Genomic DNA, 21937 nt, shown 5'->3' on the forward strand with positions numbered 1-21937 from the left:
TAGTTTGTCGGGGGACATCTTACTTCTTCCTTCTCTCTGTCTATACCTGTGTACTCTCATGTTCCGATTAACCCAGCTTCCCCAAATTTCTTTCTTTTTGGTGTCTATATACGCCGGGATCCGGAGTCATGGATGATCCTGCGGTCCTGTGTCATGGATTGCGAGTCCTGGATCTTGAGTCGTGGCTGCGGTCCTGGATCATAAGTCCTGGATGGATATCCTCGTGGATTCATCTTCTTATTATACACACATGCATTTCAAAACATTTGGACTACCTATGTTGCAAATGTATTATCTTTTCAATTTACACACGGCATCTATTGCACGTCTGTCCGTCCTGGGAGAGGGATCCCTCCTCTGTTGCTCTCCCTGAGGTTTCTCCCATTTTTCCCTTTAAACTGTGGGTTTTCTCTGGAAGTTTTTCCTTGTACGATGTGAGGGTCTAAGGACAGAGGGTGTCGTATTGTCATACTGATATTCTGTACAAACTGTGAAGTCCACTGAGACAAATGTAACATTTGTGATATTGGGCTATATAAATAAACATTGATTGATTGATTGATTGATCCCTACTGTGCACATTTAACACACCATGTGGGAGATACCGCTTTAAACGTCTTCCATTTGGGATCAAGTCAGCAAGTGAGGTTTTCCAGCAACGCAACTGTGAGACATTTGGGGATATCCAAGGGATCCACATCATTGCAGATGACATGATAATTGCTGCATCGTCAGAGAAAGAACACGATGAGATATTACAGAAAGTGATAGCCAGAGCAAAGGAGGCTAATGTGAAGTTCAACAAAGACAAGATACAGTACAAGGTGAGCAGTGTCAACTACATGCTGGCCATACTGTCACTTCAGAGGGTGTTAAAGCAGACAACGCTAAGATCAAGGCTATCACAGGCATGCCAACACCAACTGACAAAACAGGACTACAGCGATTGCTGGGCATGGTGAAATACCTAGCTCTGTACATCCCAGGTGAGGCCACCATATCAGCACCACTGAGACAGTTGTTGAGAAAAGACAATGTGTGGCTGTGGCAGCACGAACATGATGAAGCATTCAAAAAATTGAAAGATGCTCTCAGTACAGCTCCTGTACTCAGTTATTTTGAACCAAAGAAACAGGTCATCATACAGGCAGATGCATCCAAAGATGGTTTGTCTAATGCACAAGGGCCACCCAATTGCCTATGCATCAAGAGAACTAACACAAACAGAAAATAACTATGCTCGAATAGAAAAGGAACTGTTAGCAAGTGTCTTCTCTGTTAAGAGGTTCCATCAATACGTGTACGGATTGAAAGTGGATGTGCAGTCAGACCACAAACCTCTGGAAAGCATTCTGAGAAAGCCGCTTGGAGCAGCTCCTTCCAGACTGCAACGGATGCTCCTCCAGCTGTAGCGATATGACTTGAATGTCATCTACACACCAGGTAAAGACCTACTGATTGCAGACACACTATCACGAGCTGTCACACATGATGAACATTCAACAGTTGATGACATCACAGATGAGAAAGCTGTCTATGCTCTGGAGCCAACAGATGCTTTGAGCACTGAGATGCTGCAAAAGCTCAAAAGTGGAACAGCTAATGATGAAATACTACAGCTGCTGCAGGGAACACACAGACAGGGCTGGCCACGACACAGAAAACAAGTACACACTAAACTGGTTCAATACTGGCCTATCAGACATACTCTGTCAGTAATAGATGAGATCATGTTTGCAGGTGACGGGATAATCCTCCTGAGCTCGATGAGAAGTGACATGCTGCAAACATTACATGTGGCTCATCAAGGAATGCAGAGGACAAAAGCACTTGCCAGAAGGCACTGGTACTGGCCAGGTATGTCAAGAGAGATAGAACAAATGGTCGAGAATTGTGGGACATGTCAGCAGTTCCAGCCCAGAAACCAGAGGGAACCTCTGATATCACACGACATTCCTGAGCTTCCTTGGCTCAAGGATAGGGGCTGGCATCCTAAAACAAAAAAAATAGCCTAACATCCAGGGGAGATGTGATTAGTGAGTAAACAAACGGTAAAGGGCAGAAAGTCTGATGCACATTTGATCATCTTAAATAACTTATAATCACAACGGGAACAGTTTGCAGAGCTGTGCTTCGTTGACATAAGTAGAGCCATGCGTCACGCCTCTTTTAAACATCACTGTTGGCTGAAATCGAATCCGGAGAATACATCAGTGTACCCTCGGTTATAGCTCCTCCAAAGAGACTCCTCTCTCCTCTGCATCAGTGGACCCTCGGTTATAGCTCCTCCAAAGAGACTCCTCTCTCCTCTGCATCAGTGTACCCTTGGTTATAGCTCCTCCAAAGAGACTCCTCTCTCCTCTAAATCAGTGTATTCTCGGTTACGGCTCCTCCAGACGGCCTCCTCGATAATCGATCCTCGACGAGCCTTTAGAGAAATTTGTTTTCCTTCGAGACGGCGCTCCGACATCCGTTTCTGGGTCGCTGTCGGAGGACCTGGGAGTCTGGGACGCGAAAATTAGAAAAATGACAAACGGCTAATTTCCGAGGACTCAAGCGCGTCTGCTTGACGCCGGGACGACCGGCTGCCCTCCCCGATAGGCGCACGGACGCAAGGGCCCGCTCATCACTGCGCGCACATGTGCGACCGCAGTTTTAATTATATATTATTATTAATGGGTAAGTTAGCTCAAGGTTTAGCTAAGGCAATTTATCATGGGCATACAGGCTAATGTACTGTACTTAAGGGGAGACACTTAAAGTGAATACTGTAAAATGTGTATCTAATAACATCGTCACAATCGCCACATTGATATGCAAATTATGTTACGGGTGAGCAAAGCAAGCAGGACCCAAATGCAGATAACATTGAAAATACCTTTATTTCAAGGATACACGGAGAAACAGAACACTCCCCGGTGAACACAGTCACAGACAAACGGCGAACCAACAATGACAGACAGAAAAAACAGAACTTAAATACACACAGGACTAATCAAGGAAACAAGAGACAGGTGAGGAGGGAGGAGAAAACACAGGGGCACCAGGTGAACACAATCAAGAAAACAGGTAGGAGGGAACAGGTAGGAGGGAACAAACAGTGGCCCTTTCTCATTTCATCAAACCCCCTCCTCGACTCCTCGACTCCTCGGTCCTCCGGTAGTGACCCGGAAATGAATTTCAGCGCGCCATGTTGAAGGATATCTAATTTCTCTAAATGCACTTCGAGGATCGAGGATCGAGCGTCGAGGAGGCTCTCTGGAGGAGCTCTAACCGAGGATACACTGATGGGTCCTCCACGGTCCTCCACGGCTCCTTCGTAGATGCATTTCCGGCAACAGTGATGTTTAAAAGAGTTGTGACGCACGGCCGGACTTATCTCAGCCAATGACAGCTCTGCATGCATCCCCTGGATATTATTTATTAACTGCTCTCATCGCGACGCAATGTTTACAGTGAGAACAGCTGTGAGGTCCGTGCAGAAAGCAGAGCAGTGTGTAAAATATATCACTCAGTATAAGAGGCCTACAGTATACTCTCTTTATTTGCTGTAGTTTAGTAGATATCTACAAACAAAGAGCCGATATTTTTCTAAAACCCTTTGGTGCTTCACATAATAAAACACACAACGGCTGTAGCCGGATTATGCTTTGGGGCTGTAGGTGTGTGTGGTACAGTGTGTAGGTGTGTGTGTTGTACAGTGCGTAGATGCGGCGGACAGTCGGGTCTCAGTTGGTTTGGTGTCCTATGCTTACTTTTAATACTTGTAAATAAAACTTTTGGCCCGTAATTTAAATTCCTCATTGTAGCGACCAGAGAGAAAGGGGGGGGGGGGGGGGGGATATACCCAGTCTCTGATTGTGTTGCGTTATTATGAGAGTGCTCTGTTTGATTCTGAAATTGTATATATTTATATACATATATACATATATATATACAGTATATGTGTGTGTGTAAGTGTGTGTGTGTGTGTGTGTGTGTGTCCGCATCTGTAGCCTGCTATTGTCGCATTATACAGCACTGTGAATGAATTAAAAGTAAATATATAAGTGGTCATGAACACATCTGTCCATCAGACAAAGTGCTGCTCCTGTCATCATTAATGGACGTCTCTTTAAAATGACCGCTCAGAGGAGAGGAGTTCTCATTTCTCTAACCGCCTGCTGCTTCCCCTCCTCTCTCCTCGGCTCCGATCCTCGGCTCCTCCGCTCGCATCTCCTGTGGGCAGGACTAAGTCTCGAGGATAGGAGTCGAGGAGGGGAGTCGAGGAGGGGAGTTAGGGAAATGAGAAAGGGCCACAGACAGGAAACCAAAGACAGATCTAAACAAGACAAAACACAATGCAGACAGAAAACCAAAGACAGATCTAGACAAGACAAAACACAACACAGACAGATCGTGACATTTCCCCCCCTCAAGGGACGGATCCCAGACATCCCAAAACACCAAAACAGTCCAATAAACGTAAAAAACAAAACAAAAAAACAACGCCAGCAAGGTGGGTGGAGGGGGACCGGAGGAGGGACACAAAACTAGGGCCACCAGGGTGGGTGGAGGGGGTCAGGAGGACGGGTTTGGGCTGACAACCCAGGAGCACAGCGGAGTACCCGGAAGGGATCTCGGGCGGACGGCCCGGGGGCAAGGCAGAGACCATGGAGGGGGTCTCGGGCAGACGGCCGGGGGGAAGGCAGAGACCATGGAGGGGGTCTCGGCCGGACGGCCCGGGGGCAAGGCAGAGTCCATGGAGGGGGTCTCGGGCGGACGGCCGGGGGCAAGGCAGAGTCCATGGAGGGGCGAAGGCCACAGTGGGCGAACTCAGGGGGCCGAGCATGAGGGCGAAGGCCGCGGCACTCAGGGGGCCGGGCTCGAGGGCGAAGACCGCATCTCTCAGGGGGCCGGATCAATGGCTGCTGGGGCCAGAACTGGGGCTGGAACCATGGCTGCTGGGGCCAGAATTGGGGCCGGAACCATGGCTGCTGGGACCAGAACTGGGGCCGGAACCATGGCTGCTGGGGCACGGGCTGGAATCCTGGCCCTGCGTCTCCTAGAGGCCCTTTGGAGACACCGTGGACCTCTACCAGGATAGTAGTCGGATCCGAGGAAAGGGTTAGAGGCTTGAGAAACGTTTCCAGGACTACTGGTATATAGTTGTAGCCACTCAGGCTACACACTCCTGAGCCAAGGCTTGCGAGCAACCTCCTGGTGTGCCTCCTTCAAAGCAGCCACTCTACCCCGTATAGATGAGGCATCATACCACGTATAAAAAATGTTCTCCAGAGAGTACCTAAGACGTTACGTCTGTAGCATCAAAAAAGCTGAATCTGCTGAGTCCATTTGTGGTTAGTTTGTTCTGTTACGGGTGAGTGAAGCAAGCAGGACCCAAATGCAGATAACACTGAAAATACCTTTATTTCAAAGATACATAGATAAACAGAATACTCCCTGGTGAACACAGTCACAGACAAACGGCGAACCAACAATGACAGACAGAAAAAACAGATCTTAAATACACACTGGATAAATCAAGGAAACAAGAGATAGGTGAGGAGGGAGGAAAAAACACAGGGGCACCAGGTGAACACAATCAAGAAAACAGGTAGGAGGGAACAGGTAGGAGGGAACACACAGTGGCCCTTTCTCACTTCTCTTATTTTTAATTTCCTCGCTCCTCGGTCTCGGTCTCACCGGAAGTTGATTTCTCTGCGCCAGTGCCATATAGATAGAAGAGTTACGACATCTCCGTTCACTCAAATGGACCAGTTTTTTTACAGCAACGGCGGATCGTGGAGCTCTCAATAGTTCCCCGGAAGTTAGCTTGCCACTGAGTTTCGGGGCTATCTGCGACTAGCAGCACAGTAGAGTTGCATAATAGACCGTTCGTGTTGGACTTTTAAAGGTAAGAAGACGTTTAAAGATATATATTGCGTATATTATCAGCACATCTGAGTCAAATTAACATGTGTATTAAAGGATGTTAGTGGATTATCCCTAAATCAGTAGATTTAGGGAACGTTTACAGATAACAGATTAGGCTAGGATTCCGGATAAAGTTAGCAACACACGTTAACCCCGAACAGCCTATTCATCCGTTCTCTTAATGTTATTTCAACCCAACGTTGTGGAATTAGAGAAAAGGGGCTTCTTAACGTGCTTTTATCCGGGGTGGAGGGAGTTAAATATTAGTTAAATATAACATTGGGGCGTCTGATTGTAGTGGGTGGAGGTGGTGAAATGAGGATATCTTTTTTGGAGTTCAAGCTAGTATATTATAGTTAACGTTACACAATAATAAGGAAGAGAGCTATTTGTGTGATACATCGCTATTGATATGGATTTAGAGTGCATATTTAAGACTTCCAAACAGTAAACAAAAACGTAACTTATGGGTGAGTGTTTTTAGCAGAGCCATATAATGTCCTTGTGATTCTGTTGATTATTACCTATCTGTATTATGTTGCAGCTCAGCTGATTTGGGATTGATGGCAAAAGGAGAGGGTCAGCAATTTCCCATCCTATAGGTTGCTAGATCTATCTAACCCTTTCTCCTGTCTCCCCCTTTCAGCACAAAAACCCCAGGGGGATTCAATGGAGCCTGAAAACCTGCGATGAGACCCAGACCCTGCACCTGAGTCTCACCTCCCAGAGTTTTGCAAGCCTCTCCCTGTTCCTTATTTTGATTAAACAGACGTTAAGCTTCCCAATGGTGTGGTCTTCGTTTTTTGAAAAATATGATTCCCTCAAATATGTTGTTGCTGTTGTTGTCTTTTGTGATAGTTAAATTGCTCCTGTTGACTTGAGCCAGCCATTCTTTCCTCCTCTCTGTGTCAGTGGGGAAACTTTACATCTGTACTCTTTTCTCTGAGCGCTTGGAGCATCCTCAGGCAGCACTGCAAACCATGGGGGACGTCGACGATATGCCAGGACAACACAGAGGAAAAGGCACAGACAAACTGCATGATATGCTATTCAATGTTTATTGAATTCAATTTATTTACATGGATGTTCCTAAAACAACACATTTAACATCATCATCATGCTGCTGTTGCTAGTCCTTTGACTCATTGTGCTGTCAGTTGACAATCATTGATAGGCACCTGTTGGTCTCCTGTCCTTTCTGAAAGTCATAAAGATTACATTAGTACTTTAGATTACTTGTGTCCGCAATTACCATAGCCGCTTTCACACCGCAGGACTTGCCGTACTTTAGTGCCGGCACTAAAGTACCACGGCACTGAATCCGCCAGGGGGCTATTGCCAATCGCACTCACAACGCATTACTTTCCCTGAGGCAAGATTACGCTTACGTCTGTTTTTTTGTTTTATTGCACAGTCAAGACATAACAATAACGGCATCACGCCGCTCAAGTAGCTTTTGCGAACATCGCTCAAAACATTTGGAGTTGGGAACTGCTTTCTGTAGAAGCTGCTGCATCCCGTCCTCAGAGTAAATTGCCAGAAGCGCCGACACTTCCTCATCATTCCACCGCTCCGGTGTTGTAGTACGTGTGGTCATAACTGCTTTAAAGTACAAAAAAACTACTCGCTCAGGTGTGGATGTGGTTTTGTAGCGAGGAAAAAATGGCTGCCTAACAAAAAAATTCAGAGTCTAACGGGGCATGGTTTGCAATTCGCCCAGCCAATAGAAATAGAATAGAAATTGGCACTCTTTTATCACCAGGTTCGTACCACCTCTCTAGCAGGGACTGTTTAACTGTCTAATGTACAATGCCTTGTCTTTTGCTGCTGCAGCATAAACATTTCCCCAATTGGTATCAATAAAGTACTTCTTATTTTATGTTAATACTCAAATATTAGCAAAATATTTCTTTGACCACTAATTACCAAAAATTGCATTTATATCCTGGTATTAATGCATTCAAATCGTGATTCAAATAGCCCGCCACGAACTTCCGGGGAACTATTGAGTCCCCCTGAACCACGTGACGATCAAGCATTTTGGACTTCCGTTGCCGCAACTCTTCTATCTATATGGCGCTGGTCTGCGCCATTTTGAGTAGCGTCCCAATGGCCTTATTTTTGCCAGAGGAGCGAGGAGCGATAATGGAGGAGCTATAATCGAAGAACCACCAGACTATCCTTCGACTCTTATACTTTACATAAACCTGCCAGGATTCATTTAGTCAGAAAACAGAGTGTTTGTACTTTGGCCCCCTGTATCTTTGTTTCATTTAAAAAAATTGTATCAGCCCCCCATCGACTTTTTAAAAATACTGATGTGTTTATTCAAAAACCATACTAGCACACAAGCCAGTTTTTTTGTGTTTTCAGTGTTTTCTGTGTTTTCGTTTTTTCAGTGTTTCTGTGTTTCAGTGTGTCGGTGTGTCGGTGTGTCAGTGTTTTTGTGTTCCTGTGTTTCTGTGTTTTTGTGTTCCTGTGTTTCAGTGTTTTTGTGTTCCTGTGTTTCTGTGTTTCTGTGTTCCTGTGTTTCAGTGTTTCAGTGTTTTTGTGTTCCTGTGTTTCTGTGTTTTTGTGTTTCTGTGTTTTTGTGTTTCTGTGTTTCCGTGTCTCTGTGTTTGTGTGTTTCCATGTCTCTTTGTTTCGGTGTTTCTGTGTGTGGGTGTTTCTGTGTTTTCAGTGTTTCTGTATTTTTGTGTTTCTGTGTTTCTGCGTTTCTGTGGGGGTATAATACGCACGTTTCAATACACATTTATCATACATCTTCCCTGTTATCCTCCCCTTGTTATAATGAAGACAACAGTGCATGCGAAGGACTGTAATACACATATATCAGACACGCTCCCCTTGCTATAATGAAGACAACAGTTTTTAAATGTAAAAAACACAAATGTCCCATTTACATTTTTTTTTTTCAAACACCAAATCAATAGTTATGATTACTGATTGTAACATCCCCAGGACCGTCTCCAACTTAGGAATCCCCAGATTACTGGAAATATCATGGAGTTTTTTCACTTCAGTCAAAAATATTCATGTGTTTGCTGTTTTTGACACAAAGATGCATTACATCTACAAACAGAGCATACAATGAGAGCACATGATACACTTTTGATGTTTGTTTCATTTCTTCGGTAATGTTACAGAATGTTTCGGAAAATTAAGATTCCAGGACCACTTTAAATGTTTCGTTTACAATCGTTTCCCAATGATGAGTTTACAAACTTCAGCCATTCTGTTTATACGGGGGTCACTACTCATTCTGTTTTCAATCATCCTCATCACCACACTTATTAAAAGGGTATTGACTACATTCTGATCAATATATACAGAGCGTTTTGCATAGTTCCCCATTTTTATTTTACTTTAAAGAAAAAGTCAATGTATCGAAAAAGAAAAAAAAAATCCCTGGCTTCAATCAACCGCTGGTTATTAGTCTTCTTCTTCTCCATCCAACTCGGCATGGATCTTTTCAAGTCTCTCCTTGAGGCGTCTGCAATTTTTGAGATTGTGCAGAAAAGCCTCCGAAGCGCCTTGGATCCTCCATTCATCCGTGAAAATGTCTTTATCAATAAGAGTCAGTTCAATCTCAGTAATGAAGTCGGTGAGCCAGAGTCTTTTCCTTAACGCGTTGTAATTGTTTCTGAAGAAAAAATCGGGCATGTCATTCAGACAATCGTGTTGCCTCTGGCCGGGGTGACTGACTCGGCGTCCGTTGCAGATTTCTTCTCTGTACCAATGTATCACCCTCTCCACAATATCAACCAACACCGATTTCACTGTGTCCACAAACAGAGACGTCTTGGCCCAAGGAGCAAAATCCGCAGCAGTAGTACTGCAAGATTCGGGTGTCCATTCGGAGGTTGAGCCGGGAGCCAGGAGTGACAGCCACCACGCACACACAAACAACACAGACAGGGGGAAACAAACAAACACAAAGGAGACGGCTGGAGCAGTACAGCCACCACAGCGTTACCTAATGCAATGTCTTACGGTGCCGTGTACCGGAGGGGAGAGAGAGAGAGCAGCGTAGGGGGGGGGGGGGGGGGGGGGGGGGGGAGGAGAGAGAAGTAATACGGTTTCCTGATAAAGCTGTGGAGAGTATGTGCTGCAGGGAGGTGGATGCACAACGCACCCAGGAACGAACGCTACCTCCGGTCCTTTTTACTGTGGACTCGATGTCCTGACAGGCTGGTATTTGTGCAACCTGCACAAACACAATACTGCACCATGATTAAAAATGGTGAAATACAATGTAAAACTACCGAAAAATACCAGCTCCTTAAAACACAACCGCTCTACTCAACGCAACTCTACTATACCCGCGGTCAGAGAGCGGAGACGTGTCCCCTGTGTGATGTAATATGACGCGTTTGACGTATGACCTTAAAAAAAAGCCGTTTTTAAGAGCAGAGCTCAAAATTGCTCCTTTCCCTCTGAATTCCTGCCCTTATGTCTCGTAAAACATATCAAATCCTGCATTAACTTTTTTAATTGTAATTTTAAAGCAAGTTTAAGCATAAATGTAGAATAAATAAAAACCTGCAAGATGCTCTTTAAGTAATAGCTGGTCCTGATTTTACAGAAAAAGTCAAAAGTATAGTTTCTCAGAAAAAATATATATGGAAAAGTCATTGTGTACAAATTGTATGTTGGAAATCAAAAAAAGAAACTCAATTCATTACAAATTAATGAATATTTTACCCAGTTCTAAAGTTTTGCGCCCATTAAAGAAGACCCCATTCCTTACAAATTAATTCATATTATACCCTTTAAGTGTTGCGTACATCAAAGTGTATCTAAAAGTATCTTGGTAGCAGAAAATAACTAAACATATGTAAGGTTATCAGAAAAAAACCCACATTGTTTAACTGAACAAGTGTTTAAAAAACGGCCATTAAAAGAAAGCGAATTCCTTACAAAGTACTTCATATTCTACCAGTTGTTAAGTGTTGCATACATCAAAGTGTATCTAAAAGTATCTTAGTAACACAAGAAAAGAGAAAAAAGCATTGATATTAACAAAACTGGATTGTTCCACTGAAATAGCTTTAAAATCAAAAGTGCCTTTAAAGAAAATGTATTCAGACAAAATATTTTATTTTCAAAAATGTTTAAGGTTTTGCATACATAAAAAGTGTATCTTACAATTCCTTTGTGAGAGAATTACACACAAATCTGCCGAGTGTCAGTAAAAAGTGTAAAAATCACAAACTTGCCTTTTAGAGAAACAGTCTTTAAGAAAAAAATCTAATCAGACAATGTACTTAATTTCTCTAGTTTTAAGGTTTTGCATACCTCAAAGTGTGTCTAAAAGTATCTTGGCAAGAGAAAAAAGCAAAGATCTGCCTAGTGTTAAGGTTGAGTGAAGTAGGCAGGACCCAAATGCAGAAAAAACTGAAAATACCTTTATTTCAAGGATATGGAACGCGGACAATCAGAACACTCCCCGGTGAACACAGTCACAGACAAACGACGAACCAACAATGACAGACAGAAAAACCAGAACTTAAATACACACAAGACTAATCACACAAACAAAAGTAGGACCACCAGGGTGGGTGGAGGGGGTCAGGAGGACGGGCCTGGGCTGACAGCCCAGGAGCACAGCGGAGGGCCCGGAAGGGATCTCGGGCGGACTGCCCGGGGGCAAGGCAGAGACCATGGTGGGGGTCTCGGGCGGACGGCCCTGGGGGAAGGCAGAGTCCATGGTGGGGCGAAGACCACAGCGGGCGAACTCAAGGGGCCGAGCATGAGGAAGAAGGCTGCGGCTCTCAGGGGGCCGAGCTCGAGGGCGAAGCAGGCGGCGACGGAACAACTCCGGAGAACGGACAGGCAGGCGCTGACAGGACAGCTCCGGAGGCTGGGAAGGACCCGGTGTCGGCCGGACAGGAACCAGAGGGACAGACTTTGACAGGATCCCCCACGGAAGAGGACCAGGAGTTGGCCGGACCCCTGGTGAGACAGGTTACGGCGGGACCTCCAACGGAACAGGACATAGGGTTGGCAGGACCCCCGGCAGAAGAACCGTCGGCGGGACCTCCAACGGCACGGGGCATAGGGTTGGCAGGACCCCCGGCAGAAGAATAGTCGGCGGGACCCCCAACGGGACAGGACACAGGGTTGGCAGGACCCCCGGTAGAAGAGTAGTTGGCGGGGTCTCCAACGGCACAGAACATAGGATTGGCAGGACCCCCGGCAGAAGAGTAGGCCGCAGGGCCTCCAACGGCACAGAACATAGGATTGGCAGGACCCCCGGCAGAAGAGTAGTCGGCGGGACCCCCAATGGGACAGGACACGGAGTTGGCAGGACCCCCAGCGGAACCTCCAAGGGCACAGGACATAGGGTTGGCAGGACCCCCGGCAGAAGAGTAGTCGCCGGGCCTCCAACGGCACAGGAGATAGAGTTGGCAGGACCCCCAGCGGAACTTCCAACGGACCAGGACATAGGGTAGGGACTTGAAAGGGGACTGGAGAGGGGACTCGAGAAGGGACTTGAGAGGGGACTGGAGTAGGGACTAGAAGAGTGACTAGAGGAGGGACTAGAGGAGGGACTAGAGGAGGGACTATGGCTGCTGGGGCCCGGAACCAGGGCCGGAACCATGGCTGCGGGGGCCAGGACTGAGGCTGGAACCATGGCTGCTGGGGCCAGAACTGGGGCCGAAACCATGGCTGCTGGGGCCAGGACTGAGGCTGGAACCATGGCTGCTTGGGCCAGAACTGGGGCCGGAACCATGGCTGCTGGGGCCAGGACTGAGGCTGGAACCATGGCTGCTGGGGCCAGAACTGGGGCCGAAACCATGGCTGCTGGGGCCAGGACTGAGGCTGGAACCATGGCTGCTTGGGCCAGAACTGGGGCCGGAACCATGGCTGCTGGGGCCAGGACTGAGGCTGGAACCATGGCTGCTGGGGCCAGAACTGGGGCCGGAACAATGACTTTTGGGGCTCGGGCTGCTAGTCTGGACTTGCGACTCCTTCTCTTAAGAGCCTTTTGGAGGCTCCGTGGACCTCCAAAAGCCAGACGAGTTCCAGAGAACGGCTCCTGGACAGGAGCAGGAACTGGGGAAGAAGCAGAGGTTGACTCCAAACGGAACACGCCGAGACGTATGGTGTCAGGTTGGGGATTGGGAGGCAGGGGGCTAGCATGCCTGGGGCTAGCAGGCCGGTAAACACATGTCGGGAGGATTTCCATAATCCAGCCAGGTAAGAACTTCACAAGACATGGTTTCTCCTTTGCTATCTGGAGCGCCTCTGCCAGAGCATCCTCTTTCTGCTCAACACTGGAAGCTCCCCTCCACCTACCATAGCAGAAAGCCAAAGAATAGGTACATTTATGTAGTTCCACCTCAAATGGATCATCTGCTGGGTCCATCTTGGTTGGTTCGTTCTGTTACAGTTGAGTGAAGCAGGCAGGACCCAAATGCAGAAAAAACTGAAAATACCTTTATTTCAAGGATATGGAGTAAGGACAATCAGAACACTCCCCGGTGAACACAGTCACAGACAAATGACGAACCAACAATGACAGACAGAAAAACCAGAACTTAAATACACACAAGACTAATCACACAAACAAGAAACAGGTGAGGAGGGAGGAGAAAACACAGGTGCACCAGGTGAACACAATCGGGTAATTAGGTAGGAGGGAAAACAGACAGACAGCAACAGGCAAGACAAGGATGAGTTGAGTTGGCTCTGAGATGGAGATTGGAGTGAACGTTGACGTGAGTGCGAGATTTAGAGCAGCTGGTGGAATGGCGTCTTTGAGTCCTGGAGAGGAGGATATGGAAAGTGCATCTGAAGGAGAAGGAGGATGGAATGAAGTAAGGAAAAAGACTTCAAGAAAGAAGATAGACATGTCAAGTGACAGTCTTAGTGAATCTGATTCGCAGAATGAATTGAAGAAAGTAAAGAAAAGGATTGAGAATGAAGAGTGGAAAGTGATTGTGGAGTCTGGTGAGCAATCCGCTGCTAAGCTACATCCAGTGGCCCTGACTAAAGCGATTCACAAAGAAATTGGATCGATAAAACAAGCAAGATTTCTGAGCAAAGGACGGATGTTGGTTGAATTGATTAATGCAAAACAACAGGAAAAGTTACTGAAAATGAAGACCCTGAATGAAGTTCAAATGAAATGCCATGTTCCTGGAGCAAATCGGAAAAATACTTGGAGTTATCAGTGGAGTTCCAATAGAAATCGGCATAGAAGAACTCAAGAAAGAAATTAAAGGGGGAAAAGTGACTGTAGTAAAGCGTCTTCCTACTAGGTATCAGGGTAAGATAGTGGATAGTTTGTCTGTTCTTCTTCAGTTTGAAGAAACAATTCAACAGAAGATAATGATCGGTTGCATGAGCTTTCCAGTAAGAGAATTCATCCCTAAACCTCTGCGGTGCTTTAAATGCCAAAGGTTTGGGCATGTGGCAGACAAGTGCAAAGCAACTAAACCCAGGTGTCCAACATGTGCGGGGGAACATGAATATGGTAGTTGTACTGCAGGTGCTAAGGTGAAATGTTGTAATTGTGGGGGGGAACATAGTGCTGCGTATCAGGGCTGTGAAGTGCAGAAAAAGGCCAAGGAGGTGCAGAGATACAAAGTGCAAAATAAAGTCTCATATGCTGAAGCAACAGAAAAGGTTTCACTAAACATAGCTAGGAAATCCCAAGTACTAGCAAGTATGTTCTCTTCAAAAGATTTTCCCAAACTCCCACAGGCAAAGGAAAGCTCCACAATGTGTTCACATAAGTGTGTGATAGGAGAGGATGCATTGATTGTTAATAAGTACAAATTTGTGGCCTTTATTGGAAAAGTGGTGAATGTTGCTTTACAACAAACAAAAAAGAGGTCAAGACTGAAAACAATAGTGGAAGCAGCAGGTGAATTTTTGGAGAAATAAAGGATATAACCGTTGAAATGATACATGATATGCTAGCCCCCAATAATGATGATTCACAGATTAGTGAATAGATTAATGGTTTTTCTCATTCTGCAATGGAATGCTAGAAGCCTTATTGCAAATGGACAAGAATTCAAGACCTATATATATATCAGTTTTTGTATATCAAAGAAAAACCAGACGTTATTTGTATTCAAGAAACATGGCTGAAGACTCATTTGGACTTCATAATTGGGGGATATACTGCTATAAGACAGGATAGAAATGATGGCCAGGGAGGGGGATGTGCAGTCTTTATCAGAGAAGTCATGTCTTATAGTAGGCTAACATTTAAGAACAGTCATGATTTAGAAATAGTGGGTGTAGAAGTTTGGATTAATAAAAGGAAAATTAGTGTCCTGAATTTTTATAATCCATGTCATAAACTCAAAATAGAGGAATTAGACAGTCTTTGCCAAGGAAATGAAATAATATGGAGTGGTGATTTTAATGCACATAATAAAATGTGGGGAGGGAGATCAACAGATTACAACGAACAGGTGGTGGAGGACTTAATGGAGGCAAAGGAATTAGTTTGTTTAAATAATGGGCAAGGTACAAGACTCAATTTTAGAGATGGAACAGAGTCTGTGATCAACCTAACTAATGTAACAAGTGAATTATCTTCTAGTAGCAGTTGAGAAGTATTGGCAAATAACAGTATTGGGAGTGATCATCTTCCGATTATAATCAACTTTGATATAAGTCATGTGGTTGAGCTAGACGGTATCATGAGATGGACTTTTTCTAAAGCAAATTGGGAGATGTTTGCTCAATTGTGTGATAATGAATTTGATCAGATTGATATGGCAGGAAGTATTGATGAAATAAATGAGCAATTTACTTCAAATATAATTAAAAGCGCTAATCAAACTATTGGGAATAAAACTGGTAAACTTAGTAAATGTGTTAAGATGGTACCGTGGTGGAACAAAGAATGTAATGATGCAATCCGAAACAAAATCAGGCTGTTTGGAAAGCTAAGAAAGACACATTCATTACACAATTTATTAGAATATAAAAAGGCTTAGGTAAGGAACATTGTTAAAAGAGCAAAAAGGGAGTGTTGGAGAGGATTCTGTTCAAGTATTGGGAGAACTACACCATTAGATAAAGTATGGGGAATGGTTAAGAAGATGAGGGGAATAAGACAGCAGAGTAACCTGCCAGTGTTAGAGAATGGAGGGGAAATTGCCACTGGTGCGTTGGAGAAGGCAGAAATTCTAGCTAAAGATTTTGTCAAAGTTCATTCTTCGAAAAATTTGACAGAAGAAGGTAAGATCAGGAGGTAGGAAGTGTTAGATGAACATCCTAATGTATATGAAGAAAGACATTTGTCGCAGAGTGTTGTAAATATACCTTTTTCTATTCAAGAGTTGAGAAGAGCATTAAGTAAGTGTAAAATAACTGCTCCTGGGTAAGATAATGTATGTTATATAATGTTGACCAAATTAAGTGATTTTGCATTAGGAAAGCTGCTGGAGATGTACAATAAGATCTGGGAGAAAGGGAAGCTGCCAATAATATGGAAAGAGTCTGTCATTATTCTTATTAGAAAACCTGGGAAAGATCCAACCAGTCCAGGCAGTTATAGACCTATAGCTCTGACGTCGCACTTGTGTAAAGAAATGGAAAGAATGATAACAGAAAGGCTAACATACTACATTGAGACAAATGAACTAATGACTCCTTATCAGAGCGGGTTTAGAAGAGGGCGGAGTACTTTAGATCCACTAAATGGTAAATGGTAAATGGACTGTACTTATATAGCGCTTTATCCAGTCTTTAAGACCCCTCAAAGCGCTTTACATACTACATGTCATTCACCCATTCACACCCATTCATACAGAGCAGTGTACCTTACTCTAGGACCTAACATTCACACACATTCACACACCGTTGGCCATGCCATCGGGAGCAACTCAGGGTTAAGTATCTTGCCCAAGGATACATCGACATGTTGACTGCATGGGCTGGGATCGAACCCACAACCTTCTGGTTGAAAGACGACCACACTCCCTCACAGCCACAGTCGCCCTATATATATCCACTGCTGTGCCTGGAGTCTGAAGTCAGGAAAGCCTAAGCGAATAAGGAGTGTGTTGTAGCTGTATTCTTTGATGTGGAAAAAGCTTACGATATGATGTGGAAGGAAGGATTATTAATAAAACTGTACATTATGGGTCTGGGAGGTAATGTATATAATTGGATTATGGATTTTTTGTTTGGCCTTGCTATCAGAGTCCGAGTTGGCAATTCATATTCTCGAAGGTATGAAGTTGAAAATGGAACCCCGCAGGGGAGTGTCATCAGTCCTCTTTTATTTTCTATCATGATCAATGATATATACACACAAGTAGGATCTGATATTGGTAAGTCACTTTTTGCAGATGATGGAGCAATTTGGAAAAGTGGCAGAAATGTAAAATATATTGTAGCTAAGATTCAGGAAGCCATTACGGAAATTGAAAGGTGGTCTCTGACATGGGGGTTTAGATTGTAGGTGGAAAAAACTGAAACTTCATTTTTTACGAGGAAAAGGATAGATGAGGAGGTTAGGTTAAAACCTTATGGACAAGATCTAAAGAAAGTGAAGACATTTACATTTCTGGGAATATGGTTGGACGAGAGAGTCACATGGAGTATTCACATTGATAAAGTAGTAGATAAATGTAAAAGGGTTTTAAATGTTATGAGGTGCTTGGCAGGCACTAAGTGGGGGGCTGATCAAGCTGCTTTGAGGAACGTATACACAGCCTTAATAAGATCAGCCATAGAATATGGAGTAATAGTGTATGGTTCAGCTGCATATTCTTCTCTTCAAAAATGACAGAGTCCAGGCACAAGCACTAAGGATATGCTGTGGGGCAGTCAGATCTACACCAGTGTCGGCACTTCAGGTAGAGGTCGGAGAAATACCAATTTCTTTGAGGAGAAAACAGTTAATTGTTCATTACTTGGCAAATCTACAGGGCCATAAAGATACTCACCCTACTAAACAAACTGTACAAACAAGTTGGGAAAGTAACGAAATAAAAAAAGAAAGTTTTTGTGTTTGTGTTTCGGAAATATGTAAGGAATTCAAAGTTAAAGAATGGAATATTAGTCCGACGGTGTTGTTATCAGCTGTTCCACCATGGTTGCTACCTCAACCTATAGTAGATTTATCATTATTGAAACGGTTACATTCAATGAAAAACCTAATCAAAGTACAGGCTTATGTGAATACTGTTCTACATGAACAATATGGGCACTTTATCAAAATACTCACTGATGGATCCAAAAATCCAGAAAATGGTCTAACTAGTTGTGCATTTTATGTTTCTGAATTAAAAGTCAAAGTGGGAAAGCGTACAAGTGATCACATTGCAGTATATACTGTACAGTAGAGATGATGGCTTGGCTATCTCTCTAGCACTTTAGTGGGTAGAGGAAATACAGCCAATGCGAGTGGTCATTTGCTCTGACTCCGGTGCAGCACTGGAGAGTATAGACAACTTCTCTTCAGAATGTCGTCAGGATATTTTATATGAAATTTTACACATCATGTTTAGGTTAGTTCATCTGGGAATTGTTGTTCAATTTGTGTGGGTTCCAGCACATGTGGGTATTAGAGGGAATGAAGTAGTGCATCAACTGGCAAAATGTGGTTTGAAAGCAAACCAGATTGATATTATGGTACCCATCAGTAGAGCAAAAGTCAAATCTTTTACAAAAGTGGTTATCAAGCAACAATGGCAAAAACTATGGGACAGTAACACCAAAGGAAGACATCTATACCAGATACAAAGGGAAGTAGGAACAGGAAGCACTTGGGGGAGTAGTAGAAGAGAACAGAGCATTAACAGCAGGATAAAATTGGGACATTCTGGATTAAACTCATCACTGCATCTGATTGGAAAACATCCCAATGGCAATTGTGATGGTTGCCAACAACCAGAGACAATACATCATGTATTTTTTAGCTGCCCGGATTCTAACAGACAAAGATTCATTCTGAAAACTGCACTGGAACAACTCAACGTCAAGGACATGGATTTCAAGTCAATATACGAAAGTAAATCAAGAAATGAAGCAAACAAGCTGATCTTCAAATTCCTCAAAAGCACTGGTATGAGGACAAGGATCTAATATGAACATGTAATAACTCAACAGTAGGTGGCGATATATGATCCAAGTGGAAGCGATTCGCCATTAAAGAGAAGAAGAAGAAGAAGATTTGATTTGATTTTTAAAACAAATTTTATTTCCATTTGTTTTAACTATACACCGAAACAAAAAACATTACACAAATCAAATAAATAAACAGATGTTCACGTCTACCAAATAAATGTCATTTGAAAACGTTTTACCCATTTCAAAACATCATCTTTTACACACTTTAAAAACAAAAAAATTCACCTACCCTTTAAAACTTCAATATTAGAGAGTCATTTTCCCCCAGTGAGCACAGAACCTGCCCAACAGCCCACACATCCAGAAACCCCTGTAGATGATTGATCAGCGTATAGTATGCATGCTCCACCCTCAGACGCGCTGCCACCAGCCCCCTCAGACAGAGCACTGCATCCGTCCACCCTACTCCAGCAAGTTGGTTCTTCCTACTTTTCCAGATTGTTAATTTTGCATTAGCAAACAAGAAATTGATCAATAGTAGGATTTCCTTCTTTTTCAGGATGTATTTGGGGCCATGGACAAAAAGTGGTATGGAGAAAACCTCCCCGAACCCCTCCACCCACTCCTGTAACATTTTTTTAAGACCAGCCAACCGGGGACAGGACACCACTAAATGCTCCAATGTTTCTGCCATAAAACAGAACGGACAGCCCCCCCTTGTGCCTGGGTCAAAATTAGCCCTGTATTTGTTAGTGGCTATTGCACCGTGTATAATTCTCCATTGGATGTCAGCCATCCGTTTTTCAACGGGAGACTTATACAGGATCCGCCAGCTGCCCTGAGGGGAAGAGCCCAAACCAAACACATCTGTCCACCTCGACTCTCTGACGCCTGCGAGCGAGCTGAGGTTTAGCACCTTTACGCAGCTAAGATATAGCTTCTTCCCATTGCAGGAGCTGAACATTCCAGGTGTTAGAGTCCCCAGTGATAGCAGGAGACCATCCTCCTCTCTCCATTCCCCCACCGCAGGACCCACACTCAAGGCAGGAAAAATATAATCATGTCCCTTTCTCCACTGGTCGGCCAGATCTGCATCCAGAGCAAAAGTCCGGTGGGATGGCGACAGCGACTGCCACACCTCTTCTACCAGGTTCTCCAGAACTCGAGTTGATCGAATGCCCGTCACCTCAGCCAGTTTTTCTGTGGAGATCCGTGTCAAATGGCCAAGTTTTACCACTCCCGCTTCAATGAACGCATTTTTTAGGGCGGCTGAAGAGAAAATGGTTCCGGAAAGAAAACCAGTGTCAAACAGGGGCTCCTCAAACAGCCTCATCCCAGGCCGGGGGTCGGGTGGTCTGGTAAAACTCGGAATCTTCCAGGCATTGATGACTGAGCAGTAAAAAGGTGCAAGTCCAGTTATCTTGTACGCCGGGGCCTTCAGCAGAAACAGGTGTTTATCAAAACCAAAGCCCCCTGCCCTCCAGAGCAACAGCCGGGCCATAGCCAGCCAGCAGGGAGAGGCACCATACAGCAGCCGCTGAGCTGCCTGCAGTCTAATAGCAGCAGTCCTCGCAGTAATGTCCACAAGGCCCTGCCCCCCCTCCGCCACAGGGAGGTACAGGACCGATGCTGGCACCCAGTGATGACCCGACCAGAAGAAATCCACAAGGAGCCGCTGCAGTTGTTTCATGAGGCCCGGCGGTGGGGTTAACACCTGGAGTTTGTGCCACAAAGATGAGGCAACCAGATTGTTGGCTACAAGAACTCTTCCCCTGTAGGACAGCTGGGGTAGCAGCCATTTCCATTTAGCTAATTTTGCTCGCACCTTTCCCAGCAATCCCTCCCAGTTCTGTGCCACCATGTCCTCAGACCCCAACCAAACTCCCAGGACCTTTAAACCCTCGTTTCCCCAGCTGAGGTTACCAGGAAGACTAGGCCTATTTTCTAAACTCCACTGACCTACCAAAACTGCCTCACTCTTCTCCCAGTTAACTTTGGCTGAGGCAGCCTTCCTATACAAAACTAAACTGTCCTGTAGCTCCTGGATATCTCGCTGACCCTGGATAAAAACACTGACATCATCAGCATAAGCTGATACAACCACCGGGGGGGCCTGAGCTGACACTGGCAGACTCAGGCCCCTCAGCCGGTTTCTAAGCCTGGACAAAAGTGGCTCGATGGCAATACTATACAATAGGCCTGAGATAGGGCAGCCCTGCCTGATCCCCCTTTTAACTGGTACAGGTCTGCTCAGCCCTCCCCCCACTTTCACAACACAACATGCATCACTGTACAAACACTTCACCCAGGACAAAAAATGCTCCCCAACACCAAAAGCCTGCAATGTGGCAGCCAGAAAAGTGTGATCCACACGATCAAAGGCCTTCTCTTGGTCAATAGAAATAATACCAATATTTATATTGTACAGTTTGCAAACATCAAAAGTGTCTCTCATCAAAAACAAATTGTCCACAATTGATCTGCCAGGGATGCAATATGTTTGATCAGTACCAACAAGAAGTTCGATAAAACACTTCAGTCTGTTAGCTAAAACCTTTGACAGTATCTTATAGTCCGTACATAAGAGAGCCACAGGTCTCCAATTCTTCAGCAGGGTTAGATCTCCTTTCTTAGACAACAGTGAAATCACTGCACGCCTACAGGAAGCTGGAAGAGTCCCTTTCCCAAAGGACTCCATCAATACATCCAACAAATCATGTCCTAAAATGCTCCAAAAATGTTTAAAAAAGTCTGCAGGTAAACCGTCTATGCCCGGAGCCTTGCCGGAGGCCATCTGTGTCACCGCAGAGGTCAGTTCCTCCAGCGTAATGTCAGAGCCCAAGGTGTCACTTTCGGCTGGACTCAGCTGTGGAAGACCCTGAAAAAGTTCATCAGCGGCTTCCACGTCACAACCTTCGGCTTTGAACAGGTCCGTGTAGAAGGACACTGCATGTCTCCTCATCTCAGCAGG

General features: G+C 44.7%; 1 protein-coding gene across 2 annotated transcripts in view; it reads right to left on the reverse strand.

Annotated features, from left to right (window-relative positions):
• Positions 1 to 21937, reverse strand: part of LOC307036477 (uncharacterized protein) — a 41848-nt gene that overhangs the window by 13584 nt on the left and 6327 nt on the right. The window contains exon 2 of one of the 2 annotated variants that reach the window (XM_079676834.1): positions 9988 to 13214. The exons of the other annotated variant lie outside the window; for it this stretch is intronic. Coding sequence (XP_079532960.1) covers positions 11885 to 13108 — 1224 coding nt within the window. The 5' untranslated portion in view covers positions 13109 to 13214 and the 3' untranslated portion in view covers positions 9988 to 11884. Of the gene's footprint in view, positions 1 to 9987; positions 13215 to 21937 lie in introns of those variants that run through there. 2 annotated transcript variants of the gene reach the window in all.

The sequence above is a fragment of the Notothenia rossii genome (assembly GCF_949606895.1).
Source record: "Notothenia rossii genome assembly, chromosome: 1".
Classification (NCBI taxonomy): domain Eukaryota; kingdom Metazoa; phylum Chordata; class Actinopteri; order Perciformes; family Nototheniidae; genus Notothenia; species Notothenia rossii.